The 27,564-nt window shown below is 48.2% G+C and overlaps 1 protein-coding gene and 1 non-coding gene across 5 annotated transcripts; both read right to left on the bottom strand.

The window, feature by feature from the left end:
- Nucleotides 1-1,766: 1,766 nt before the first annotated feature.
- On the bottom strand, nucleotides 1,767-27,466 carry NCAPD2 (non-SMC condensin I complex subunit D2). Of its 4 annotated transcripts, none has more exons than XM_010990869.3 (32): nucleotides 27,241-27,466; nucleotides 26,251-26,399; nucleotides 18,881-18,956; nucleotides 18,545-18,603; nucleotides 17,888-18,069; nucleotides 17,454-17,596; nucleotides 15,461-15,588; nucleotides 15,265-15,388; nucleotides 14,934-15,081; nucleotides 13,727-13,924; nucleotides 13,261-13,395; nucleotides 13,076-13,163; nucleotides 12,803-12,983; nucleotides 11,039-11,163; nucleotides 10,428-10,667; nucleotides 9,963-10,137; nucleotides 9,348-9,432; nucleotides 7,628-7,761; nucleotides 7,175-7,307; nucleotides 6,999-7,083; nucleotides 6,755-6,922; nucleotides 6,284-6,453; nucleotides 5,460-5,571; nucleotides 5,261-5,384; nucleotides 5,023-5,178; nucleotides 4,481-4,658; nucleotides 4,302-4,396; nucleotides 3,742-3,822; nucleotides 3,417-3,600; nucleotides 2,581-2,707; nucleotides 2,324-2,479; nucleotides 1,767-2,092 (listed from the first exon to the last, which is right to left on the bottom strand). In XM_010990869.3, exons 2-32 carry the CDS (start codon nucleotides 26,375-26,377, stop codon nucleotides 2,007-2,009), a joined length of 4,203 nt encoding a protein of 1,400 aa, XP_010989171.1. In that variant the 5' UTR covers nucleotides 26,378-26,399; nucleotides 27,241-27,466; the 3' UTR covers nucleotides 1,767-2,006. The 4 variants fall into 4 exon arrangements, with proteins under 4 accessions (XP_010989171.1, XP_010989172.1, XP_064335036.1 ...); XM_010990870.3 differs by lacking the exon at nucleotides 27,241-27,466 and adding an exon at nucleotides 27,155-27,234; XM_064478966.1 differs by lacking the exon at nucleotides 27,241-27,466 and adding an exon at nucleotides 27,160-27,174.
- LOC116150413 (small nucleolar RNA U85) lies at nucleotides 18,146-18,471 on the bottom strand. Its single transcript, XR_004134174.1, has one exon. It is a non-coding gene; the product is annotated as a small nucleolar RNA U85 (small nucleolar RNA).
- Nucleotides 27,467-27,564: the final 98 nt, after the last annotated feature.

Below are 27,564 nucleotides of genomic sequence, written 5' to 3'. Positions count from 1 at the left end.
CTCTCAACAAAGTCGCTCCTGGGAAACCTGAGGGCTGTGCCGCCCAGGCTGGGAGACAATGCCCCTTTCACCCCATCCAGCCTGTCCAGCCCCGGGCAGAGAGTAGGACGTGAGGGCGGAAGTCCCTCCCCATCCTGGGACGTGCAGGCCAGCCCTGGAATCAGGGCCTCCCCTTCACTGGCTGCGCCCAAGGGATGTTGGGGGCAGGGTGGGGAGCCCAGAAGAGGGAAAAATTGAGAGGTCTTGGGCACATGGTGGGAACAGGCCCCCAGTCCCTTCCCGCACATGATGTAAAGGGATCCATTCCCCTCCAAGACTGGTCAGGAGCCCCAGCTGTCCCAGGTTTGTGAGCTGAGGATGCAGGAAGGGCTGGTTCTGAGGAACTGAGGGGCTAATGGTCTAAAGGGGGTGGAGTGGAACAGACATTGCCCATCAGCAGGTGCTGGGGGACGGAACTGGGGCCTCTTTGCTGGCCCAGCGTAACCTGAGACCAGCCCCCTTTTCCAGCTGAAAAGCCTGTGGCTAAGTTTAGCCGGCCTGGTGATAACCTTTGCTTAAAAGGCAGAGAGCACGCTATCCAGCACCCCGACTCCAGACCGTCCCTTCCCTTTCTGGGATTGCCCTCCCTCCTTGGGGCCCCAGATCCAAGGCTGGCTGTGGCCAGCAGCCATCTGCATGGTTGGTGCCCAGACGTTTCAAGAGCAGCGAGAGCAGGGCCAGAGGGCACCTAAGGGTGAGAGGAGGCAGGAGGCGCCACACTGAGGAGCTGGCTGGGGAGGTGCAGGGGAAACACGCTGCTGCTACTGTTCGCTCCTGCTCGGGCTCCCCCAGGACCGCAAACACTTTTCCTGAGGGGCCTTAGGTACCCACCCTCCACCCTCCTGTGCTACCCAAGGCATGTTCCCCTTTGCCTCATGCTTGTCATTTCTCATTACTGTCCTCTGCTGAAAGGAGGAAGCTCAGTGCCCAGGGAGCGTGACTGGCCCAGTCTGCTGTTGTCATGACAGCAAAGACACCAGTGTTGTCATGACAGCAAAGACACCAGTGTTGTCATGACAGCAGCCTCGCTGCCTCCTGTTCAGGTGACTCAGCAGAGAGACTTGGGGAGCAGGGGTGGGTGGACAGGGCCTGCGCCTGAGGGGCTGACTCCTGCAGACCCTGTAACACGGTGAAGCACCCCTGGTAGACAGGCTGGAGAGACACTGTCTAGAGCTGCAGGGGATCATGACTTGAACTGACAGCAGCCTGGCCAGGTCGGGCACCTGTCTTCAGAGGTGAGGTTAGGGGTACAAGTTGGGGTGGGGGCAGGACAGAAGAAACCAGCCTGTGGCAGAAGGGAGGGTTTCTCAGCCTCAGCACCACTAACCAGCATTCTGGGCCAGATCATTCTTTGTGGTGGGAGGGTCCTGTGCAGCAGGATACTGAGCAACATCCCTGGCCTCTACCCACTAGCTGCTGGGAGCACCCCTTCCTGCTAGGCTGTGACAAGTCTCCAGACATTATTGAATGTCCCCTGGAGGGCAAAATCGCCCCAGATTGAGAAGGTCCTCTCTGAAGTCTAGCTGCTGCCTAATTCTCCACCTCGGAGCAATCCTGCTGCGTGTGCAGGGGAGGTGGAGGCAACGACGAGGCACTGAGGGGGCCTGAAGCTCAGATGCCGGGTCAGGCCCTAGACTCCTGGGCTCATCTTCTTCTGGACTGACAACCTGCTGCCTGCCTCTGGGATAACATGAAAGATGAAACAAAGACAGCTTAGGAAAAACCTCTAAAAGTAAATAAAAACATTTATTCATTAGAAAACAAGGAGACTGGCAAACGTATATTCCAGTGAAAGCGGCTCCACTTGGTTCCATGAGGCGTTTAAGAGCAATGCCTTACATTACAAAGATCACTTACGTGTTATAAAAAACAAGCAGACGGGCAAACAAGTATTCTACAAGCGGGTGGTGTTCAAGGTCACCCCACAAGACACCTGCACAGCAGGGATGGGGACAGGCAAGGCCGCCCTAGGACCTGTGCCTGTGGGCAGATGCTCGGCGGATGGGCGTGGCTTTCTTGGGTGTCTCATCTTCTGTCATCTCTGCTGACAGTTCTATTCAAAGAATTGGGGGGATAAGGAAAAGCTGAGTTACAAAGATGGTGAAAAATAGATCTTGGAGAATAAATGGAACAGTTTCAGACCTCACGGCACAAGAAGGAAAATGGGTGAGGGGTAGGGGGCGGGGAGGAGAAGGGACACCTCTACACAGAGGCACACCCCGCAAAGCCAGCCTCCTCGCAAGCTGTGCTCATTCTGGACCAAGTCTGCGAGGGAGCACCGTACCTTCATCGCTGGATTCATCGCTTGAGAAGACAATTCTGAGTTTCTTTTTCGAAACTTGCTGCTGGGTGTTTGGATGCCGACGGGTCATACGGCGGGGCTCAGGTGTGACGAAGTCATTGTCTGAGGCTGCAGAAGCCAGATGCCTTTGTTTGGAAACTAGAAAAGGCAGAGGCATGAGTCCAGAAAAAAAAAAAAAGATAATAAAGTAAATAAAAGAACCCCTACTCTGAGAGGAGAGGAGGGCCTGCCTCACATACCAGTGGGTTGTTTCTTGGCTGATGGGGCTCTCTGGCTACACCCAGGGCCAATCTCAGGTTCCTCCATTGCATCCAAACCTCTGGTGTGACAGGCTCGAAGCTTCTGCTCAAATTCATCTATTATAGCCTGGTGGGAAAAAGAGATTAAAAGCAGGCCTGGAAATACAGTTATTTCTGTGATTAAAAAGAAACAAGGCCATGAAAAGACATGGAGGAACCTTAAATGCTCATCACTAAGTGAAAGAACCCAGCTGAGAAGGGTACACGCTGTGTGACTCCCATGATATGACATTCTGCGAACGGCAAAGCTGTGGTGACAGCAGAAGGATGAGTGTGGGCCCTGGGGTGAATAGGGGAGCAGAGGCTCCTCGGGGCATGGAGACTCCTCTGAAGGACACGGCGGTGGACACAGGTCAGGATACGTTTGTCTAAACACAGTGCACGCACCATCTGGAGGGAACCCCCAGGGAACCAGGGGCAACAGTGATGTGTCAGGGCTGGTTCACTGCCAGTAACAAATGCCCGCTCTGGCCTGGGTGCTCTGGCCCAGACGAGGGGAACTGCGGAGACTATGTCTGCCTGGGGGCAGGGTCAGCCCAGAGATCTCTATACTTTCTATTCAATTTTGCTTTAAACGTGCAACTGCCCTTAATAAAGTCTACGGAAAAAAGAGAAAAAGAAACAAAGAATCAAGAATTGGAGACAGAGGCCTGGTCTCATGTCACCCTGGTTACTTGGTTGCAATCATCTGGGGATGAGTCAGGCACCGGGAGCCCCGGCACTCAGAACACCACCCAGGCACAAACTGAGGCTGGAATGTAGCAGGCACTGTTCACCTTGCCCTCAGGCTTGGCTCCGCGCCTCAACCTGCCCACGACTGACAAAAAGGCACTGAAGATGGACTCGTCCAATAGTTTATCTCCGAAGCAGTCAAAGTTGTCCAGCATCTTGCGGAGGCCTCGCTCGGTGAGGGGCAGCTGAGACACGCAGTAGGCCAGGTCCCGGTACTGCCGCTCAGTCCTGCAGACGGGAAGGCATCCTGAGGAGCAGCGGGGGCAGGAGGGAAGGGCCCAGCCTCCCTCATCAGTCTCCCACAGCCCCGGGCTGCTCCGGGCACCCTTTACCTCTCAGCACAAAGAGCCCTCCAGGAAGGCAGCTTACCGGGCCGCGCGGAAGCGCTGGCACAGCTTCTCCACCAGGCTCTCTGTCTGCTTGTCCTTGGTGACGTAGGAGAGCAGCTGCCTGCAGGAAGGGAGATGCAGATGGGCCATCTCCCGAGGGCAGCTCCCAACCCGCCCCGACGCCAGCCATGGACTCTCCCCTGCACCGGCTGCCTGTCTTCCTCTTGCCTCAGTAGAAGACTCCGCGCCGTGGCCTGGGCCCTGGCACGTCCCTCCCGCCCTCTCCCCCACCTCCGAGAAGGTCCCCCCGCCCCCACCTGAGGAATTTGCACTGCGAGTGGGAATCTGTAACAAAAGCAGCCACCATCTAGTGAGCACTACCACGGGCTGCCCAGCGTGTTAGGAGCTTCTGTTGAACTTCTCGAGAACTAATAAGGTGCGAGTATTTATGGCCTCATTTTACGCAGAAGGAACAGGCACAAAGAGGTGGTTACTGCCGAAGCCCACACAGCTAAAGAGCAGCAGAGCCAGGATGCACACACAGGTCTGATCCCTAAGCCTGCGGGACTAGAAAACGTGCCCTGAGCCCCAGAGCTCTACTTCATGATGGTGCGGAAGGGCGCTTCCTCCACCCCACCCTCGGGGTCTGACAGGCGGCTGATGACATCTGGAAGGAGGTTATAGATTGCGTTGCCCTGTAAGAGAGAGACTCTCGTCAGAGGCAGGAGACCTGCACGTTCCCTCCGCAGCATGCCTGGAGCTGCCTCCCTGACTCTCACCTTGTGCGAAAGCTCATTGAAGAAATTCTTGGCCAGGGCAGCGATCTGAGGGGCGGGGTCGATGAGCAGCACGGCCATCTCGCTCACCTGCCCCTTCACCTTCACCATGTCCTTGAGGATCAGGTGGGTCATCACCAGCCCCGCTGTTTTCCGCACTTGCTGAGCGGGGTCCCGGAGGCTAGGAGTGAAATCTCAAGTCACTGGGACTAAGACCACGGGCTACACCCTGATACTGGCAGGGAGGCCCTCAGCACGAATCTATGAGCTCTTCTTAATGTGCAATTTAAGAAACAGTTAGAAAGCTGTCTAGAGTTGGAAGCTAGGTTTGCGGCAAGAGGCCAAGGCTGTAACCAAGGCTTTAGACAAGAGGCGTCCATCCCTCTGGGGCCACACTTAGCCAGGGCCTGCACAGGTCACGTGTGAAGCAAAGGTTCAAGGAATGGTAAGGTCTGGGGAACACAGTTCTGGTGATTCGCATGCTGACTTCACCACTGCCTCCCAGAGCTTCAGGGGCTGCTAAGGCGTCGTGAGGGATCTCTTACCGAGCATACAGATGTGGTGTCCAGGGGTCCACCAGGTTGGGGAATCGGATGGCCAGATCCCCAGTAGCAATCATGAGGTTAGATCGAACAATGGGGAGTGAGGACTTTTCTAGCACGGTGAACAGAAGACGAAGCTGGGAGTCACAGAAAGTGGCACTAGGGGCAAAGAGAGGATCATGAGGGAAACCATCCCATCCCCCATGCCCTCTGAGAAGGCCATCCCAACCCCAGGGCCCACCTGATCATACAGAACTTGCCCAGGGCAAGTGAGGCAGCTGCGGAGAGCTCCGGGTTGCTATAGAGACCAGGGTTGTTGCAGACTTTGAGCAGAAGTGGAACAAAGGCAGCCAGTGTTTGTTTGCCTGGTGGAAAAACAACTCAAGGTTTGGGACAGGCTATGTCAGCGGGGGAGGCGGTCCCTCAGCACTGCTTCTCACCGTCCAGCAGCTCCAGCTCACAGATGCTGCGGATCAGTTCTGCCTCCGTGTCATCAGCGGTAGCTCCGACCAGCCCCATCTCCTCCTCCATGGTGGCCTCGGAGCTTGTATGCTGATGGGAAAGCAGCCAGGCGTCATGGGTGAGCAGACAGTTTTGATTCCAGCTTACCTTTCATTTCCCATGAATGGATCCGGGGAAAGGCAAATTCTGCAAAACCATTCACAGACTTCTCATACTCATCTAAAGAGGAAGGACTCTTGAATCAAACAGGAAAAGAACTAGGTCCCCTCTGCTTGTTTTTTAAGTTGCCAGAGCATCCTACATCTCTTCTTAGTGCATCCTCACAGAAGTATATAACTTCCAGTGTACAGTAAATAGAGCCTGCCAGACAACGGTTCAAGGTCACAGAGAAGGTCAGACTTTATCCCACTGCTGCAGGACTCTGTCTTATTCGCCTGCCAGACATCACTGCCTCTAGTGGAGAGAACACAAGGTCCCAGCAGGTGCCAGGCCCAGCCCCCGAGGCTGCCGGGAAAGGCAGGGATGTGCTTGTTCTAACAAAGACTGCCTTGGGCAGAACCTGTATTTTATGCCAAGGTCCCTAACTCAGCGCTCTGATTTACCTAAAACTTTGCTTCCTGGGTGATCCATCTTTGCTCTCACTAATCTTTCCCAGAGCAGTAGCAGCAAGGAGGCAGTTTCCAGCTCATTCAACAGAAGAGAAGCAGGGATCCCCAGAGGCAAATGTGAACCATCTGGGGGCAGGAAGCAAACCTGGGAAATGCTTGGGACACGGGCCCCAGCGCCCAGGCGCACCATTCACCTTCTCCTTTGGCTCTTTCGTCTTCTGTTCCTGCTCCTCCCGAAGAACTCGTCGCCGACAGAGCTCTCCGCTCACCGCCTGCTCCAAGTGCACCAGCTGCTGCAGGGCCACGTCCCCGGCCAGGGACAGCAGGTTCATCAACAGGAAAGTGGGGAGCATGGGGGTGTCCTCTGCAGGAGCAGGGAGGGAAGGCAGGGAGAAAAAGACAATCAAGCCTCATAGGACCCGGTGCCCTGTTTGTACTGATGGTCCCCTGCTCATGTGCTATAAAGCCTGGTAAAGAAGCAGAGATGGCAGTGGAGGGATGGTGGCAGTGACTAGCCCAGCACGGGTGACAAAAAGGGGACAAGGCAGGCTGAGGGGGTCAGGGGTCACTGTAGGAAGTGGTGGTGGCAGTGGCTTCTGGCCAGCAGGGACAGCAGCAGAAGCTGGCTGCTGCCCACGGGCCCACTGACCCCCTTGCCCACTTACTCAGGGCCTCCTGGGTGGCACTTTCTTCCCCCAGCTTCTCCAGGGCCTGCTTCGCACAGCCCTGCAACATCCGGGCACAGATCGCCTCGGGGCCCTCTGCCAGCTGGTAAGTGAGAGTCACTGCGGCCTCTTTGAATGGGACCCAGAGTGGGTCTGGGTGGACAAAGCCTGCACAGGAGAAGGGAGAAGTTGCCCACTGCCGACAAAGGACCCTATTCTGCCCGAGCCCCTCCCAGTAGCTCACCTTTTATGACCACCTCCTGCAGGCGCTCAAACAAGCGGTGTTCCTGAGGCAGCCGGAAGGGAGGGTGACGTTTGCCCAGAGAAGGCTGTTGAGAGCAGGGAAGACAACATAGGTGTGTGTGAGGGTGGATGGGAGGACCCCGCTCTCCTTGGTTTGGACGTAACCACCTCACATACCTTCCTCCTGTCAGAGATGTTGGCGATGGCGTGGCACACCTGTCGGGCCAGCCTGTAGTCCTGTGGAGACTTCTCATCCAGCCCTATGCTCACCAGTGTGTCTAAGTTGCTTCCCACAATTTCTGGTTTTCCTCTAGGGAGAGGAAGCCAAAGAGTTAAAGCCACTCACAGACCTGACTCTGTGTGGGGGACAATGCCAAGGAGGGCAGGAGCCAGCACCCGACACAGGGCCCTGGAGCTCCACAGAGGCTTTGACCCAGGGCTGGCCCCTCGGCATCCCTCGGCTCTAATGACCCCGCTATTTCTGCCGGGCGGTTGGGCTGGTCCTGTCACTGTTTTATTCTCCATTTAGATGGCTGACGCATGTGCAGAGCTCAGCTGGGCCTGACTGCTATTACTGAAGGGAATCTTCCCTTCCTCTCATCCCACTGCCTGTCTGGCTCCGAGCCTCACCGTGCCATCATCCCAAGAAGCATGACAGAGGAACAGCGCTCCAGAGGCGAGCAGGGGACCTTCTCAGTTGCCCGCTCCCACAGCAGCTGGGTCACTGCTGGTTTCAATTCATCCTTCTGCACAAACTCACAGAGCTGCAGAGAAAAGAAAAACTGTTCAGGCCAAAAAAGAACAATTCCCCTGAGGCTTGGCCCACCTTCTCTGGAGAGAACACGGAGAACCTGAGGTGGGTAAAGGCAATGCTTAGAACAGGAGAGGAAGGAGGAGGCTCACGACGCAAAGCAGGGCTTTGGGGAGGTGCTTCCGTCTCCACCACTCTTCTACCTTCATGCCTTCAAAATCCCACTTCTTACAGTATCATATATAAATGACATATCGCAGATGCCCTTGTTGAGTTTGTGTGGACCTACAGTTTGGACTCCACTCTGGAGATTTCTAGTGGGTCTCCTTGCCGTCACCACAAATGCCACACGTCTGAAACGGAGGCCATCATCCTTTGCCTTTTGTTTTGCCAACAGACACCATCACTCTCAGCCACGTACGCGTCAGACTTCACTGCCACCTAATTGTGAAGCAGCACTTAGACCTACCCAGTCTTCCTTTTAAAACCATCTTCCATTAAGTGCGGTTCTGTAGACTCTCCTCCCACCCCAAAGTCTAGCCCCTCGTCACCACACACCTACCACAGCCTCTGCTCCAACCACCCCGTATGCTACGGTCTCCCCGGACATCAGTTTCATCACGCCTGGCACTGCTAGCCGCTTAGAAACAGCTCTCCTTCACCTGCTGTTTGGGCTGCTGGCCAGCAGCTACCCTATGAGATAGCAGGCCAGGTGCCACCACCAGGTCCTCCTTTTCTGCAGGGAGGAGAAAACGTGGCCGGCGGTGGTGCACCTCCCAGTGGGCACTAGTGGTTGGCACCACTTCTGCCTTTTGTCCCATAATCTGAATGCTTCCAAGCACATCTGCCAAACTAAAACGCTGGGGCTGCTGGCTGACAAGGTTCAAGTCATCCAGGGACCTTCCCGATTTAGTTCCACCCCACATTTCCAGCTTTACCATCTTTTCCAGATAACAGTTTTGAGCCAGAACAAAATGGTCATCCAACAGCATAGGCAGAGCTCTCTCTTGGCTTTCTGACTGAAATGTTTTCCCTTCCTTTCTTAGTCTCTAATCTTGCTCATCAAGACCCAAATTAAGTCCTGCTACATTCAGGAAGCTTTTTCCTCAACTATTCCACCTCATGCTGCTCTGTTCCCCACTCCAGGATGACAGACACGGTCAAAGTATGTTTTCTGAAACTTTTAAGCCTGAGTTTGAATCTCAAACTTTGCCACTAACTAGCTATAATTAGCTAAGTTCTGTAACCTCTCTGTGCTTCAGATTTCTCATTGTAAAATGCAGATAACAGTACGAGCTCATAAGGCTGTCATGAAGATTAAACCAGTTAATATGAGCAAAGTGCTGAGAACAGTGCCTGGCACGCTCTGTCATGATTATTACACCACAATTGCCGCTATAACCACGACCTGTGCCATTTACTCTGGCACCTAGCAATCTGTCTGCTGCATTGTTCTAGAAATCTTTTGTTTTTTGGCTGCCAACTAGACTTGAAAGCAAATAATCTTATACTTCTTTTTGGGGCTGAGTAAATTGCTGAACACACAGTAATTACTCACTAATGCTTGCTGAATGAGTAAGTGGAGGGGAGGAGACTTACAATTTCCTCAAGACACTGAATGGTCCCAACTGAGGCATCCACTAGCAGCAGAGAGAGATTCTGAATCAAAGCCTGGGCCTTGGCTCTGTGGGAAGAGCAGGGATCAGGGTCATTACAAGGCTGAGAAGCTGAGCCTGGCTCACAGGTCATTAGGGCGATCCCACCACAGGGTCAAATAGTAAACAACTGCTTTAGATTCACAGACAAACAGAGAATAAACTAGCGGTGCCAGTAGGCAAGAGGGAATGGGGAAAGGGCGATCAGGGCAGTGGATGAAGAAATACAAATATCGTGTATAAGCTGCTACTACTGTGAGGCTCTGCTGTACAACATGGGGAACACAGCCAATGTCTTATGGTAACTATACATGGAGTAAAACCTTTAACACTGTGAATCACAGTGTTGTACACCTGTAACTTACACAACACTGCACATCAACTACACTTTAGTAAACAACAAACCACCAAATAAGTGCTTAGGATGGGTTTTATCGGGAGCCCCATTACAGACCTACTGCCTCTGGATTTGGGACTCCCTTCTAAGGATGCTGCCCCCGCCCTTCAGGAGACGAGACACATCCCGGGAGAAGCTGGCTTCAGAAGGGTTAGCGCTCACCTGGCAGAGTCCCCCTTCGGTTTGAGGTAGAGTTGGCGGTAGGCGTTCAGCACCGCTTCCCGGACACCAGGCTCCTTTGACCAGATGAGAGGCAGCATGCGGCGCACCCCAAGCAGGGCCTGGGGTACCCCAAATTGGAACACCATCACAAAGAATTCAATCACTTCCTGTACCACTGAGAGGACAGACACAAGTGTCACCCATCTGCTTGGCAAAACTTTCCCAAGTACTTCAGGATAAGAACCTTCCTGACGTAGCAATGTGCACGTGGAGGCCTTCCTCATCCCCCTGTTGGTGCTGTGTCCCCTAAATGCCCGACTGTGAAATAGTACCCGTGGTAAACGGCACATGCTCCCTGGGGCTACACAAAGCAGATGGAGATAAAGACTCCCTGCCTTTCAAAGGAGCAGACAAGTATCAATACAACACGGACAAGACTGGTCCTCCCAGCGCGGAGAGGCACACCTGTCGTTGTGTGTTCATACATCATCTTGCTGATGATGCCGATGGCCTCTGTGATCTTCAGAGAGAAGCTGTAGGCGTCCTGCAGATACTGCACCAGCATCTCCTGCTTCACCAGCTCATCGTCTTCCCTGCGTCTCTCAGGCTCTGACACACTGGGCTTGTCTTTACGGTCAGTCTCTCCTGGGCCCAAGTTCCCCGCAGTCTCCTGGGGATTCACCCCCTGTGTGGAAGCTACTGGGCCTAGGAGTTAGAGAACCGCAGGATGGTTTTTGTTCAAAGGTATATGGGGATATCCAACAGCTCCAAACACCCCTGGATATTTGTTTCTATGATAGGAAGGTATAAATTTAGAATTTATTCCAAAATGTCTTGGTCCATTTCTCAAAAAGATTCCTCCTCCTCTCGTTTGGAAACACCCTTTCATACCCCGTGACTATCAGCCCTGGGCCTGTGGGCTGCCTCCATGCCAGGGCACAAGCACAGCCAGCTCTCTCTGGCCTCTTTCAGCACCAGGTTCTGTTAGCCAGGCCAGCGTCTGACATAAAGTAAATTGTCCATAAATACTAGTTGGAACATCTTGTTTGTTGACTGAAGAAAGAAAAGGAATTTACCTTTGAAGATAGTTCCTAAGAGATTCAGGAACCTGGTCTCCTCTGACTCCTCTGGGTCCATGTGACAGAAGGGTTCAGACTCCTGGAAGTGGCCCACGGCTTCTTGAGTGAGAATGACGGCCTGCCTGAAAGAACAGCCTGTCACAAGTCGGCACCCATAAGAGTGTCACTACAGCCTTCTGTCAGGGAGCCCACCTCATGATTCCATCAAGAACCCAGACCTGCTGCCCCAAAGAAAAGGGACACTTCTCACGCTTACAAAGTTGAGGGGCACCTACAAAGAGAGGGAGCTCCAAGCATCTCCCTATCTCTGAACAAGACTTACCACAGGCTTCAAAAAACTCAAGGAAGGCTTTTTAAATTTAAAAAACCACAAACCTATGCTAAACATCTGCTTAAAAAAACTTTGCTGTGAGACAGTTTAGGAAAAATAAACTTTCGATAATGGGTTAATTTATAGCATGTCCATATTATAGGATTCGATGGAGCCATAGCAAATGAGGCAGCTATTTATGCACAGATATTAAAAACCACCAAGACACACAGTTAAGTAAAAAAGCAAGGTGGTGAGTCAGTGGGTAGAGAATTCCCTGTTACCTGTGTAAAAAGAAAGAAAAATGAAAATACGTTTGACTGTGTATGTATGCACTACCTCCGGAAGGAGGCTTCATAATGACTAACATTGCCTCCCTGTGGGAAGTGAACTAAGGGGCCGGCAAGTCGGTTTGGAAGGGACTTTTCATGGCATGTCCTTGTTGTAATTTTAAATTTTGTACCATGTGAACGTATTGTTTAATTTCAAAAAAGTAGATTCCTGCTCAACAAACATCAATAACAAAAAACCGCTGCTATTAAACTGTTTCAAAAGTTATTTTAAAAAGGTTTAACATAGGTTTAAATTTGTAATTGGAAGTCAAAAATCTCCACTACTAAGAACCTCACCCAGCGCCGACGGCTGAGGAGGCTGGAGGAGGAGGAGATACCGTTAACAGAAGCAGCAGCCTTTCTCTAACTGGTCACTAGCATGCCTGGAGGCAGAACGGTCAGAAAACCAGTCTCCCTTATGCTTCAGCGAAGCAAAGCGAGACAGCAGAGAGCCGCGGGGAATGGGAGAGCCGGCTGCATGCCTTCTCCTCAGCCGTCTGTGAGCCACCCGGTCAGGCAGGAAGGAAAGCAAACAACTCGTGGCTGAGGTTTAACGCGAGCAGACTTTTGTCACCAAGCTGCTCTCAAGTTCTAGTCACAAAACGCTTTTCCCTAAGATTAGGATCCGTACTAGGTTGACTGAAAGATGAAGGTATGATTGAGCAACTCTGTCATTATTTATCAGCTTACAGATTTTGGAATTAGAAAGCTGCTAGAGATCATGAGATCATACGATCTAATCAACTTAAAAAAAAAAAAAAAAAAAGGGTAATGAAACTGAGGCCCAGAAAGTTTAAGCAACTTACTTTATAGAACTAGAATCATACTTATACGTCTCCTTCAAATAAAGCAGGATTTTGGTCATATTTAATTATAACACTATTTGCATTTAGCTGTTTTAGTAGTTTCCTTAAACATTTGCAACAGTAGAAAGGCATGCTTGATTGCAGACTTTGCCTCTGGCATAAACCTGGTGTTCAGACTCTTACTGCAAGGAGAACACCTACCATCACCTGGTGGCAGCATCACCTGGTGGCAGTTCATTTTAAAGAAATTGTCTCTCAAAGGCGAATTCTAACCCTAACAGGCCACCAGAGAACATCCCATCCTGTCACCTACTTGTAACTCGCTTTGGCGAGCAACCGACGGATGCGTCCTTCCACATCTCCGGCGGTCTCCAACTCGGCAATTTCCTCAGGGATCTCCTCTGCTTCCTGGGGAAGCGTCAGCAGCTGCTGCAGGGCAGCCCTCACCTCCGGCAGCATGGCTTCCCACTCCTCCCCTGGGTCCAGCACCGCGGCTGAATGAGACAGGCTCACTTAGACCCCTGCACTGAGAGTCCGGCTGCAGGGAGAGGATGTCTGGGTGAGGTCTCGGGCGGTAACTACTCACAGGCAGCTGCAGCTCGCCTCTGGGTCCTCATCTCATGCAGTTTCTGGGTTTCCTTCTGCAGTGGTCCAGCCAGGTCAGTATCACTAAGCTACAGAGGTAAAATGAATATCAAAGTCACTGAGTCACAGAATTTCGTATCTGTTTCCCTTAATTCCTTCTCTTTTGGGTGGACCAAGCCTACTTACCTTGCAGGAAAAGGGATTATTGGCGAGAAAACTGGCCAGCAGCTGGATGGCATTTTTACATACCAGCACTGACTTGTCTGCCAGGCGCCCCACTGCTAAGGCCACCACTGCCTGGAAACGCGTCAGGGGCAGAGCCTATGTGGGGCAGGAAGAGGATGTGATCACACCCCACATCTTCCATTCTGCTCCAGATGGTCGTGACGTACATTGTGCACGAGCTCCCACTCACTCTAAAGAAACTTTCCTAGGGATAGGAGCAGTTCGGGGGTACTCTTTGTTGTGGTTAAGATGCAGTATTGTCCTTTAACGGAGTCAGGCACCCCTGTCCTTGATAGAGGAAGACTTCTATTACTGGTAGTAAAATCCTGAATTCTACACTCTTTGAGACAGGTATCTTTGACCCTCTTTTCTTCGGCCTGTACACAGAGGGGTACCATGTACTTTTATCATGCCAAAGGCCGCTCACCTTCTGCTGGACGATTCGGGTGAAGAGTTGCAAAACACGGCTCCGCACAAAGGAGTTGACATCATGGCCATGGGCGTGCAAGGTGTCCAAGAACTGGTCTCGGGTGTCTCTGGCCACCACCTCCAGCTGATCTCCATTCAGAACCTGCAGCACCATCTCTGCCATGGCCGACAGCACAGCGTTCCGCATCATGTAATTCTGAGAGGGAAGTGAGGTTGGTACTGGCCTCTGCACCCCAATACTAACTATCCTTTCCCTAAACCCTTGTGCTTGTCCAGGCACAAAGAAAGGGTAAGGCCTTTAGGCAAAGTTAAGCTTGCTTTCCTTATGTCAGACTTTTTCTGGTCAACTGCCTAGCAGGTATTCACCCCGAGGTCACTGGAAAAAACTGAATCCCAGAAGGGCCTTGTCTGCTCAGAGGAGAATGCAGGGACAAAATAAACAAGAGCCCAGTACAATTTTCCCCCACAAGCTCACCCAGGTAACCATGGTGGCAGCAAATATGAAATCACATCTATCCACCAACACACATTTGAAAAGCTCTAATTACCATGTCTGTCATCTGAGCCTTTGATCCTTACTACTAAACGCCACCTTTCCCTCACATTCCCCTCCCCACATCTTACTGACAGAGAATGAGACACAAAGAAGCAGAAATCAGCCCTGGTGCCAACCAAATCCATTATGGAATCTGATGTGACACAGGGTTTGGAGTTTTTGCCAGGCCAGGAGCCAGAGAGCGGGGTCTTGCATAATGAGTTAAAGTGCAATAGATGAAAGAGTGGACTGTCTTTGTCCTTGACATTCACCGAGGAGTGCCTGCATCAGTCTGGGAAGCAGCCAGGTTAACACTGAGGGATGAGAACTGAGAGAGATGACATGGGTGGGTCTGAGACCCGGGCGGCAGCAAGAGGCTTCGGACAGGATGCAATCACAGCTAAGTCACTCTTACTCGACTTAAGCTGTAGAACTGCCGTCTCCCCTACCAGACCTGGATAAAACCAGGGTGATATTGAAACAGGGTTAACATATGGCTCTTTATTCAATTCAGTAAAGTTCATCTGCTTCTCTGCAGGAAGGAATTGCCAGAGTGATCAGCCTACACAACTTGACTTCACGTGGAAGCTACCCTCTTGTTAAGAAATAGCCTTTCAGTAACAGACTTAAAATCCCTAGAAAAAGCCAAGATCCCCAGGGGACCACCTACCTCTCCATCCAGATGATCAAGCAAAATGCACATGCTGGACATCAGGATGGCTGGGATGCGTTCTGCTAGTTCTGTCAGGAAGGCGGCAAAGCCCTTAGCCCCTGAAGGGTCCCGACTCAGCTCCTGGGGACACTTCTGGCCAATCTCTCTACACAGGGGAAAAAACAGCCATGGCAATCTAACTTAATGACTCAGTTCCCAGGAAGGGAAGGTACAGCTGGTAGCTAACATCTGAAGGGATCCAGTGTTACACAGGGAATGTATTTCCAATCTTTCTTTGTCGTCTCCCCAAGGGAAGCGAGAATGAGACGCTTAGAGAAGAAAGAGTCACCTCACAATCTCTCCTACTATGCTCTTCACTCCATAGTCAGTTGCCCACAGACTCACAGCTGCCACCAGGACAGATGCCAGGTGTTCAAAGTGCTGCAGCATCTGGATGATCTTCACAGTGGCACCTGTGGAAGCAGGAAGTGTGAGAAATCATGGGCGAAATGAGCAAGGCGGGGCTCAGGGGAGGGCTAACTTACTCAGCATATGGTTATAACGTGTCAAGGCGACTCCGAGCAGGCGGGTTATGGCTTCCCGCGTGGGGCGGTTCTTCTGGTGACTAATGGTGGGGTTCTCCAGGAGGCGGTAGCAGCAGCCAGTAACCAAACTGAGAAAGGAGGAGTTCAGATGATGAAATCAATTGTACTGGGGCTTGGCTCATTCATTCTATCTCTGTGGCCCCAGTTTTCTTTATTCTGTTGCCTCCTGCATCGAGTTGCTTTGCTTTGCTTTTCTGACCCCCCAGAGAGGCACCCCGACCTTCCAGATGACCAACTTTCAACCAGTTATGACGCCTACACAAACCTGAATATATGATAAAAGATAGGACAAAATCACTGATGACTTCTCATTGTTAAATGGCCAACTGACTTCCTCACTTTAATTGACCTTTCACCTGCACCTGTTTTTTTTGGGGGGAGGGATTAATTAGTTTATTTATTTCAGTGGAGGGACTAGGGATTGAATCCAGAACCTTGTCCATGCTAAGCACACACTCTACTATTGAGCTATACCCTCCCCACCTTCAGCTGCATCTGACACAGCTGGTCCACCCCTTTCTCCCTGAAACATGCTTTCAGGAGGCCCGATTCCCTTCGCAGTTTCTTCAGCTAGTTTGGCACCCTCATCTCACCCTCCTGATGCTGGAGTGCCCCAGGGTACAGTCCCTGCACTTCTGCTCTCTTCCAGCTATGCTTACAGAGTTACTAGTCTCATTCAGTCTCATGGTTACAAATACAACTTACATAAACACATTCTATTCCCAAATGTGCACCTCTAGCTCAGACCTCTCTCCTGTACTTCAGCTTTGTACACGTTCCACACCTGAATCTGACGTTACCTGGACGTCTAATAGACACCTCCAACTTTCTATGTCCAAAGCAGAACTTCAACTGTCTCCCCAGACATCCCCCACAGCCTCCCCCACATTTCAGTTACTGGCAACTCTACTCTTCCAAATGCTTGGACAAAACCCTGGGCGAGTCATCCTCAACCGCACCCTGCCTTAAACCCCACACACATCTATCTGTCAGCTCATCCTATAGGTTCTGCCTTAAGGAGAAAAAGTACAGATTGCATCCACTTCTCCCTGTCTCCACTGTCCTGTTGGGTCTAAGCTACTGTCATCTCTCATCCAAGTCACCACAACAGCCTCCTAACTGGTCCCCTGCTTTCTCCCCTTCTCTCCATAGTCTGTTTCAACACAATAGCCAGGATGACTCTGTTAAAGGAAAGTCAGACCACCTCACTGCCCTGCTCGGAACCCCGAGTGACCCCATCTCACTTTGAGAAAACGCTAAAGTCACCGTGATGCCTACAAGGACTTGCAGTCGGCTCCTCACTGCCCCCTGCCTCACAGCCAACCCCTCCCTGGCTCAGCTGTCAGCCCTGGCCTCAGTACTATTACTTGTATGTGCTGGACACCTGCCCTCCTTTGTACTTGCTGTTTCCTTTCCTTGCCCTTGCTCTTCCTCCAGATATCCTCAGGGCTCTCAAATGTCTCTGGGGCTTTGCTCAAATGTCACCATCTTGAAGAGATCTTGCTAGAATGGCTGATTTAAAATCACAACCCTCTCGCATCAAACTTCCCATCCTCACCACTACTTTTCTCCACAGTAATAAACCATAAAACATATAGTTTACTTATTTAAAAAACTGTTTTCTGCTCTGTAATATAAAATATATGAGGGCAGAAATGCTGGTTTTCAGTGTCTATAATAATACCAGCCATGCACCTAGGAGATTCTCAGTAAATACTGTTTCATAAATGAATAAATGGGCATTAAAGGTGAGAAATTCACATAAGTTTCTAACCTCCTTTACCTGCTTCCTAATAACTCAATGTCACGGGCATATTTCTATGCATCATAGACAGAACTTAGCCATGAAACAATGTATTCAAAAAGCATATCTAGCAACAGAACCTGCATTCCTCACAGCTGGGTATCACCGGTAGCAATCATAACTACTCACCTGACAAACTCCTCTTCAATTATTGAGTGGTTCCACAGGTGACGGATGTCCAAGTGGAGGAGCTGTGTTAAAAGCTGAAGAATCGGTTGCCTCTCTTCTTCCCAGTCAAAGCCATGGGCTGCCTTGGTCCGGGCTTTCCTACCCTAAAAAAGGATACATTTGGGAGAAAAATAAGCATGCAAAGAGGGTCACAATCTACTAGTCTGAGTGCTCAAACTATCCAGTGTCAAGACAAGGTAAGACAGAAGCATTATAGATTCCAAAATATAAAAGCTGCTAGTCAGTAGAGGGTATATTGTGCTACTGCTGAGTGCCTCCTCATAAACCTTACACAAGGACAGAAAGGACTCTCAGAATCATTGAATTCCCTTCTTCCCACCAATTCCTGTATCTCCCCAGACCCTATATTAAATGAGCCAGGAACTCCAAATTACCTTCCCATTAAGGTCCAGGTCCATGAGACTAGTCTGGCTGGTCATGGTCTCAAAGGATTCCAAGAGGCGCACCAGAGCATAGCAGTTCATCTTGAGGGCATTTAGGTGGGCGCTTCTGTCTGATGCGCTCACAGCTGCATCATCCAAGACAGTGGGAAGTTCCTGGGAGTGGCGGGATACCACTTCGAGAGGCAGAATCTGGGGTCAGTTTCATTCACTTTCCTCGTACACCCCAACTTCAAAATACCCAGCACTTCCAGCCATCAGATTACCAAAGATCTGTGTTTCATCTCTCAGTGGCCACAACACAAACTAAGCCCTTTGGGACCCCTGACCCTGACATCCTGAACGTGCCCTATCCCTACTCTCCCACTCCAGTTACCCCAGCTTCTCTGGCAACCAGAAGAAACTGCCTTTATTGAAGAGGCAGTTGGAGGGTAGGAAGAATTTATTGTTGGTCTGCCCTTACAGTGAACACACATAACTCTGTATTGCCCACCAAGATTACAGACCTTAATAGGTCAGAGGTCCCCAGGCTTAGCCAAACCAACTGAATCACCACAGCCTTGATATCATCATCTGGCTGATAAAATGTAGGGAACAATAAACAAGCAAACAGAAACACCTCCCATCCCCTACCCCCGGACCCATAAACACCTTTTATCAGGAATTCCAGAGTATCTTCCTTGAGGCCAGGGTCTATACTTCGAAAGTGACTATGAGGGAAAGAAAGTGCGGGGGTGAGACAGGAACCCGTAGAGCCCATCCTAACAGATCAGACTGAACCTGGGAACCTAATGCTTAAAAATACATGTGAAACTGCTCAACTGAATAAATACGGTGGCAAGTTGGGGTAAACACTCATTAGTAGAAATATCAGCACCCAGAACCATTTATCAGTGAGCTATAATTCGGAGCTTCAGGACTAACATGCAAAGTTAAGGCAAATAGTCACCAGTCCTTTTTTAAGTACCAGAGGGGCACTTCACTTACTGTAGAATGCTGTAGATGGTATCAAAATGCTCCAGCACTGCCAATGGCCCCTGAGCTCGAAAGGCAGCCTGAAATGCTATAAAAGATGAAAGAAATTAATCAACACAGAGGAGAGTGGCCTTTTCAGTAAATTCTATTCATGACACAAAATCGAATTAATTAGTTTTACTGGTAGAATCACAAAAGGAGACAGTTCATTTCAGTGTAACCAATTATAATCGCACCTTACAACTTTGTCCTGTTCTACAGTTAAAGCCTTACTGGCGTTTTACCACATCTCTGAGCTAGATAAAGCAGACAGTGTTATGCCTATTCTATGGGAAAAGAAATTAAATGTCAGAGTAGCTATGTGACTTGTCCAACTTAGTAGTGAACACAAACTCAGGATCTTTTTTTTTCTTTTAATTTTGAAATTACAAAAGTGGCAAAAACAGAGTTCCTGTACTATTCACCCAGATAATGTTAATGTCTTATATAACCACAGTACAAGGATCTATTCTCAACCAAGAAATGAACATGGATTCAATGCTATTAACCAATCTACAGGCCTTATGTGAATTTTGCCCGCTATTCTATGTATGCCCTTTCTCCAGTCCGGGAGCCAATCTAAGACACCACGATGCACTTACTTGTCATACCTCCCTGGTCTGTTCTAGTCTTTGTCTTTCATGATCTTGACCCTTGAAGTGTCCTTGCCAGTTTACTCTGTGCAGTCTCCCTCCTTCAGGTTTGTCTGATATCCTCTCCTGATTAGACTGAGGTCATATACTTTCGGTTAGATCACCGAGGAATGGAGGTTGGGCTCTTCTGACGCATCATACCAAGAAGTACACAATGTCAATGTCTTATTACTGGCCACCTTAACTTTGATCAATTGGTAGTGCTGGCCAGGTGTCTCCACTGCAAAGTTACTATCTTCCCCTTTGCAACTACTAAGTATCTCGTGGGGAGATACTCTGAAACTATGTAAATATCCTGTTTCTCACCACGTTCCAGCCACTAGGCATCTATGGATGATTCCTACCTGCCACAATTACTACTGTGGAGTTTACTAAAGGTGATTTTTCTAACTCCATCATTCCTTCCACACTTTCTAATGGGAATGCCCTATAAAAATGAGCTGTCACTTTCCTTTCATTTATCTGTTCAATTATTTGTTTATATCAGAATGGATTCAAGAAAGTTTCTCTTATTCTGTGTTTTAATCCATTCCTATTAGTGCTTATTTTGTTGCTCAGATTGTCCTACACTTGACCACTGGGAGCACCTTCAACTTGGCCTGTGTCTCTGACATGCTCCCCTCACTTTTGCTCTCTTACTTTCTTGGACCACAAGATGTTCCAGGCTCATCTTGTACCTTGCCTGGCTCAGTCCTGGAATCAACCATTCTCAATGGGGTCATAGTTTCTTTTATGGGAGAATGGTATGTAGAAACCAAGTTCCAGGGACTAGTTAATATCACTGCCGTTGGAGGTTTTAGACCCTGTCAGGAGGGAAAAGCAGGATATACATATACGTAGGCACACACACACACGCACACACCCCCCATAACTGTTTTTATCTGTGTATATATTAAAAATATAAGTTCATATATATATTTGCTTAATCCTAGTACACACATAAGGCAGTTTCAGAATTGCTAACTAACACCCCTTTAAAAACAAATTTACTAGAGGGAAGGGTATACAGCTCAGCGGTAGAGTGCCTGTTTAACATGCACAAGGTCCTGGATTCAATCCCCAGAATCGCCATTTAAATAAATAAATAAACCTAATTACTTACCCCCCAAAAAATCCCAAAACAAAACAAAAAATAAACTTACTAACTACCATTTGCTAATTGTGTAAAGTTCTTTGTATACAGTATACATTCAAAATACTGTGTTGCATAGTTATTTAGGTTAGTTATTTTCTTATTTAGTGTGATTATGCCAGACATTTGTAATACACTTGGGTTAATTTGTTACCACAGATCTTCCTTGATTTACCATGGGGTTATGTCTCAAAAAACTCGCTGTAAACACTGTGAGTCAAAAATGCATTTAATACACCTAACCTACCGAACATCATAGTTTAGCCTCACCTACCTTAAACATGCTCATTAGCCTACAGTTGGGCAAAATCCTCGAACACAAAGCCTATTTCATAATAAAGTGTTGAATATTTCTCATAATTTATTGAAGGCTGCACTGAAAGTGAAAACCAGAACGGCTGTCTGGGCACAGACGCTGAGTGTGTCAGGTGTTTGCCCTCGTGGTCGTGTGGCTGCCTGGGGGCTGTGCTCGCTGCCGCCGCCCAGCACCACGAGAGCACCTGCTGCACGTCACAAGCCCAGGAAGAGATCAAAATTCAACACTCCACATATGGTTTCTACCGAATGCGTATCACTTTAGCACCATCTGTAAAGCTGAAAAATCATTAAGTTGAACCATCTAGTAGGGGGACGTCTGTACTTGTATTACATTTTGAAAACCCAGCATTTTTTGATTCTCAAACTCAGTGCTCTTTTCATCCTGATGGTACTGCTTCTAGACAAAAATTTCAGTATAAAGGGGAGTCATGTCTAATTATGCCTTAGAAGAATGCAAGAGTAGCAAGGCAGCATGAAGTCAGGTAATTTTTGAACCAAGTTGTACACCTGCTCTTTCTGTGGGTGCAGAGGGAAAGAATTCCACCAAATTCTTCTTTTCTGCAAGACTGAGCTGGTTTGCCTGCAAAGTAAAGCTAGAACCTCATACTCCGTTATCACCACTGGCACTGACCTGACTCATCGTGTTATAGTGTCATGTTGCTCAGCTACAACCTGGTTCTTTGTGATGTTTAGCAAGCTATTTTATTCCTCCAGTTCCTACTGACTGCTGAGTGCTATACTCATAGCATGTTCTGCCCTTTCTTTATACTTTTCCTTACCCTTTGCCGCTCTTCCTTTAGTAGATGACTGCTTTCTACTTTACCAGAAAGAATGAGACCCAAAGCATGGGCTCCCTCATGCAATCGCACCTCCCCACCAACAAATCATTCTGCCACCATCTTCCCATTCTTTGCCTCAGTCTCAAGTGAAAAGATTTTCTCTTCTAAAGCTAACCCGTCTCACTGCCCCCAAAGACTTATCTCCTCTCTTCCACCTCTGGTTTTATCCTTTCCAGGGAATGCTCTTTTCCTGCCAACATACTTAGGCCCCTCTCCTTTTAAAACAAAACAAAAACGCTCAATGCCTTTCATTTGACTTTGTTCCCATATCCCTTTAAAATTTTGTCTAATCTTTCTCAACTCCCTGAAGCCTAGTTTCTGAGATTTCCCAATCCAACAGCTATTCTCTCAAAGATCACCCATTACCTATTTTTTATTGCATCCAGCGATTCTGTCCGTTCACATCCTTCTTTACTTCTCTGAAGCATTACCCACTGATCTAGTCTAATCACACTGTTTAGGTTACATTTGGCTTGAAGATTTACTAGGCTAAGCTACTCAGCTTACCAAGTCACAAGTTTCCCCTTCGGTAAACTGGGAATAATAACAGATCATACCCCACAGGGCTTTTTAGAATTTTTCATAAAGATTAAGTGAGATGATCTATGTGAAGCAGTCAGGACAATACTTAGCACACAATGTAACTGAGCATGTGCAGTCTATTTCCCACTTTTACAAACCTCCTTCTGTAATCTAGAAAATACAGAAAAGTGAAAATGAGAAAGAAACAAGCACTGTTAACATTTGGCTAATTTTTTCCAGTTTATTTTCTTCGCATACTATTTCTATTGCTAAGGTCATATCACATGTTCACCTCCCTGTTACACTTTTTAAAACTTAATATTACAATAAAGATACTAAAAACCTTTGTGATAGTTTTTTAACGGTGCATAACATTCCATTGAATGTAACTTAACTTACTATTCCCCTATTGTTGACATTATGTTTCTAATTTTTCCCACTAATTAGTAACACATTTACTCCCCCAGTAAATCTGGATTAAATCCAACTGACTGCTCACTGTATTCACGTAACCACACAAATAAAAGTGGCTTGAAAAAACACACAACCATGCTGACTATTCTCCCCTTAAACTTACGACCTCAAGTGCACCCTCAGTATTTCTTAGTAAGCCTATTACGAGTTTCCAGGCCTATTTGTTTTCTTCTGGGCAGTTATCTCACACCTTTTCTTGCCTCATAACATCAAGACCTTTCTTCCCCAACTCACCCTCAGTTAAAGGCTTCACTTTCTATCTTACTGAGAAAACAGAATCAGAAAGAAAAGAACCTCTAACTGCTCAAGCTCTGTATGTAATGGCATTACCTGCACCTGCCCCCATATACTCTGCCTGATCTTTTGCTACTGAGGATGAACTGTCCATGCTCTAATAAAACCATCTCCCCACCCCTCAAGTGCCAGATCACATGCTCTCTTACCCCCTAAAGGATACTGCTCCAACAGTTGTTCCCTGTCCCTCCAGCATCACCAGATTTCCCCTCTCTCTGATTATTCCCATTCAGCATATACACATGTAATGTTGTCCATTTTATAAAAAAAAAAAAAGTCCTCCCTTGACTCTACTTCCCCCTCTAGCTACCACCCCATTTATCTGCTACTCCTTAAAGCAAAGCAACCAGGAAGAGTTATCTAAACTCACCATCTCTAACCCCTCTCCTTCCATTGTCTCATAAACCTATTCCAATCAGGCGTCTGACCCCACCACTCTGAGACAGTGTTCATTAAGGTTACTAGCAATTGCCACGTCGCTAAGTTCTGCAATTAAATCTGCAGCTGAGCTCTCTTTTTTGAAATGTTCTCTTAATTTAGCTTCCATTTAGCCCCTTTGTTCACTTTCTGTCTCAGTGACTGGTCCTTAGTTTCTTCTACTGCTTCTTTCTCACCTTCCCAGCTTCTAAATGTTGAACTATTTTAGGTCTTATGTCTTCACATTGCTTTTCTTCTTCATCTATACTCTCTCCAATCTCATTTAAACATCTTCTATGTGCTGAAGACTAAATCCCAAATGTGTGTCATTAGCTGGCACCTCCCCCTGAACTCCACAATCACATAACCCACAGTCTAAATCTGCTCCTCTCACTCAACCCCACCTCAGTAAATGACAACCCACTTTTCTAGTTGCTGAAGTCAAAAAGCCTTGTGATCATCCCAGATTCTTCTTTCTCTAACTCTGTAAATCCAATCCAATCCATCAACAATCCTGATGGCTCTACTTTCAAAATTTACTCAGAACCTAACTTAATCATCTCCACTGCTATTACCCAGGCAAGTGACCTGGCATCAGTTCATTAACCTCTTAATTAGTCCCCTGCTTCTTCCCTTGCCCCTTACAGTCTCGGCTCAACACAGTAGATAGTGATACTTTTAAAATGTCAGACCATGTCACTCCTGCACTCAAAACCCAATGGCGTTCAAGCACACCCTCTCTGAAGCTAAAGTCTTTACCATGACCTACAACTTCCTAGATCAGTGCTTCTCCAACTTAAACACATCTGAGTGCCTTGGGGATGTTCTTAAAAAGTGGATTTTCTGATTCAGTAGTTTGGGGATGAGTCTTCATCCTGCATTTCTCATAGGCTCCTAAATCATAATACTAATACTGCTGGTCTGAAGACCACACTCTGAGGAGCAAGACTCTGGAGTACTCTGCACCACTTCACAACTGACCTCTTTTCTCCTAGCTTGCTCCACTCCTCCCACATTGACATTTGCCCTCCTCGGAGCCCCAGCACTGGCTCTTCTGTCTGCTTGGAATGCCCTTCCTTGAGAACCTGCAGAGTCTACTTCCTCACTTTCAAGGTCTCTGCTCAAATGTCACCATCAGCAAGCCTTCTGATTATCCAACATAAAATGCCAGGCATATCCAGGCACACCATGATTTTTTCATCTTGCTTTATTTTTCTCCTTGGCACTTAAATCTATCTGACACACTCCATATTTATTTATTACTTGTTGAAAGCCTTGAGAGAAAGAACTTTGTCATCTTATCTGTTTTATTTACTCTTGTATCCTCAGTGCCTAGAACAGTGCCTGGCACATAGAATCTCTTCAGCAAGTACCTGAACACATTAAACAATCTGATCTTGTATATTTATAGTAGAGCTTGTATGTAGGGTTCTAAATACCAAAAGCAATGCAATTGTTACGAAAAGGACTCTTAAAGAGTGTGATCATCCATTTAAAAGAGTAATTCATAATGATAACTGAAGAACAGTTTGCTGTAGGGTACAGGTCGTGCCATTGATGCTGCACAGATCCACGCAGTAGGGAAAGAACAGTCTGTGGGCACTGTCAGTTGGTCACCCATCAGTCACCCTCCACTCCTTGCCCTCTTCCTTGCTTACCAAATGGTGATATGTTCAGGTTTAGGCATGCTTCTAGGTAACAATCTTGATCAATATATCCAATCTGGGCAATTCCATTTCCCTTACTAGTAATTATTTAGGGAAATAGGCACATGATCCAATCCTGGCTAAGTCTGTTGGGAAGCTTCTGATAGTTTTAAAACAAGAAGAAAAAGCACAAGGAAGAAAATCCCTTTTTCTACCTCTGTGCATCAGAACAAGGAGCTGTCATCTGGCAACAATAGGGGAAGGCCAAGAGGAGACAAGCTGGAGTTATATCATCACACTGCTTGATAATTAATCAACCCTACTTGTTTTAGGAGATAATAAAGTAGGTTATTACCCCTATCTTTACAGATGAGGAAACCAAGGCACAGAGAGAATAAGTAACTGTGTGAGGTCAGAGTGTTGGAGCCAGGATTCAAATCTGGGCAGCCCAACTCCATAGTCTTTTAATCTCTACTCTGTAACTCTCCAAAGCAACCTAACTGATACAAGACACTTCCAATAAGTACAGTGACATTATGAATGGGGTCATCTTGATAATGCCTGAATTGTTCTTCATTATCTATAGGTTTCAACAGCACTGTATATATATGATACAGTGTTGCAACTCTATGTATATAATACACTTTTTCCCATTATTGCAACTCTTGGAAACAAGCTCTAGACTCTAAAAAAGTATTACCTGAAACAGGTCAAGTCCCAGACATTCTGAGAAAGCTATCTTCTCCCACAACTCTTAAAACCACCAGGACTTCATTTTGGCCTACGGTAAGAAGTAAAGACCTAAAATAAAATTTTCCCCAAAGAGTAACATATACACCAAGAGTGTTTACTAAGTAATCTAGAGAAGGCGATCAATGAATATATTCTTCATGCAATGCAACACTAGGGAGAAAACAGCAAGGGCAGGAAAGACACGATCCTTGCTCTCATGGAGCTCAGTGGTGTAACAGAACAGACAGAAGATGTAACTCCACGTGGGAAGGCTGTTCTGAAGTGCCAGGCACAGTGGCAGCTAGGGGAGTCTTACCTCTAAGGTGCGATGGGAGATGTCTGATGGACAGCACCTCTTGCACGACATACTGATTCACCCCTCCACTTTTCAACAATTCTTCTGGAGATAAGGGCAGATGGAACTCATACGGCCGGGGAGACATCTTTCTCCACAGGCTCACAGGGCTGGAAGCCAAACAGTAAGTAAGTCAGGGTCTACATCTAAGGGTTGTCTTTTTGTCTGGTTCTATTATTCCTTTCCTCCAATATATAATGCTTTTCAGTCTTACATCAAGCTAATAACATTATCTTAGAGGGTGTGAGATAAACCCTGGGCTAGAAACTAATTCCAGTTGTGACTCTGATACAAGTTGGTCATGTCACTTAGTTCCCTGTGCCTCATCTGTAAAACAAGGTTACTGATCTCTGATTACAAAGTTGCCCTGAGGATGAAATGAGTCAAGGGGTATGAAAGTGTTTAAATAATTGTAAAGTGGCATATCGATGCGTTAAGGTAGCATTATTAATTCTGTTTTAACGGGCAAAGCTTCTTAAGTATAGGGAGAATGTGTCATTTGAACCCAGAACAGTGGCCCAGGATGGGATAATGGACTTCCTGGCTCCAGAACGGAAGAGCATTAACTATTATTTGTTTACTCCGTGCCACGTTCTGTTAGGCTATAAGAATGTGTCGTATCTGATCTAATCCTCCAAACGCCAGTCTCATGGAGTGCATAATAATACAGCTCAATCTGCAGATGAGGAAATTGAGGCTAAGAAAGGTTAAGCGATTTGCCCCAATTCCCTTGCGGATCTGCGAGACTGTTTCTACCACGACGTACCACAAGGACTGCTAGACCTCCCAGGCTAAAACCCGCGTCATACTGGCCAGTACCCAATTTTCCCGGCCTCTCCTTCCCCGCTCCCCCTGACCACCACACCTTACGGGAGAACTTCACCCGCCGTTCCTCCAACTCGGGTTGTGGAGCTGAAATTAAGGGAAAGCCACCGTGGGGACAATACGCACCAATCAGCGAGGCAGCACACCGGCGGGCAGAGAAACCAGCCAATGCCAGTCAGGCGGAGGCAAAAACCCGCCTCGGAGACCGTAGCCCGGCGGGCAAAGCCACAAACGTGGAGTTCAAATCCCAACGGCTGCAAGAGAGCCAATGGAGACGCTCGCTGCACAGACCCGCCAATCAGAAGAGGAGCCGGAAAGCCCAGGGAGGGCGGGGCCTAGACTCCAGCTCCCCCACCGTCCCCGCCCCCTGGTCCCCTGTTGCCTCCTTCTTCACAGGATCCTCCTTTTTCCCAGTTGCGGGGGAAGAGACTCTGGCGGTGCCTGCCAGAG

This window comes from Camelus dromedarius, chromosome 25, assembly GCF_036321535.1.
Source record: "Camelus dromedarius isolate mCamDro1 chromosome 25, mCamDro1.pat, whole genome shotgun sequence".
NCBI lineage: Eukaryota > Metazoa > Chordata > Mammalia > Artiodactyla > Camelidae > Camelus > Camelus dromedarius.
This window is presented reverse-complemented; position numbering and strand designations above follow the sequence as displayed.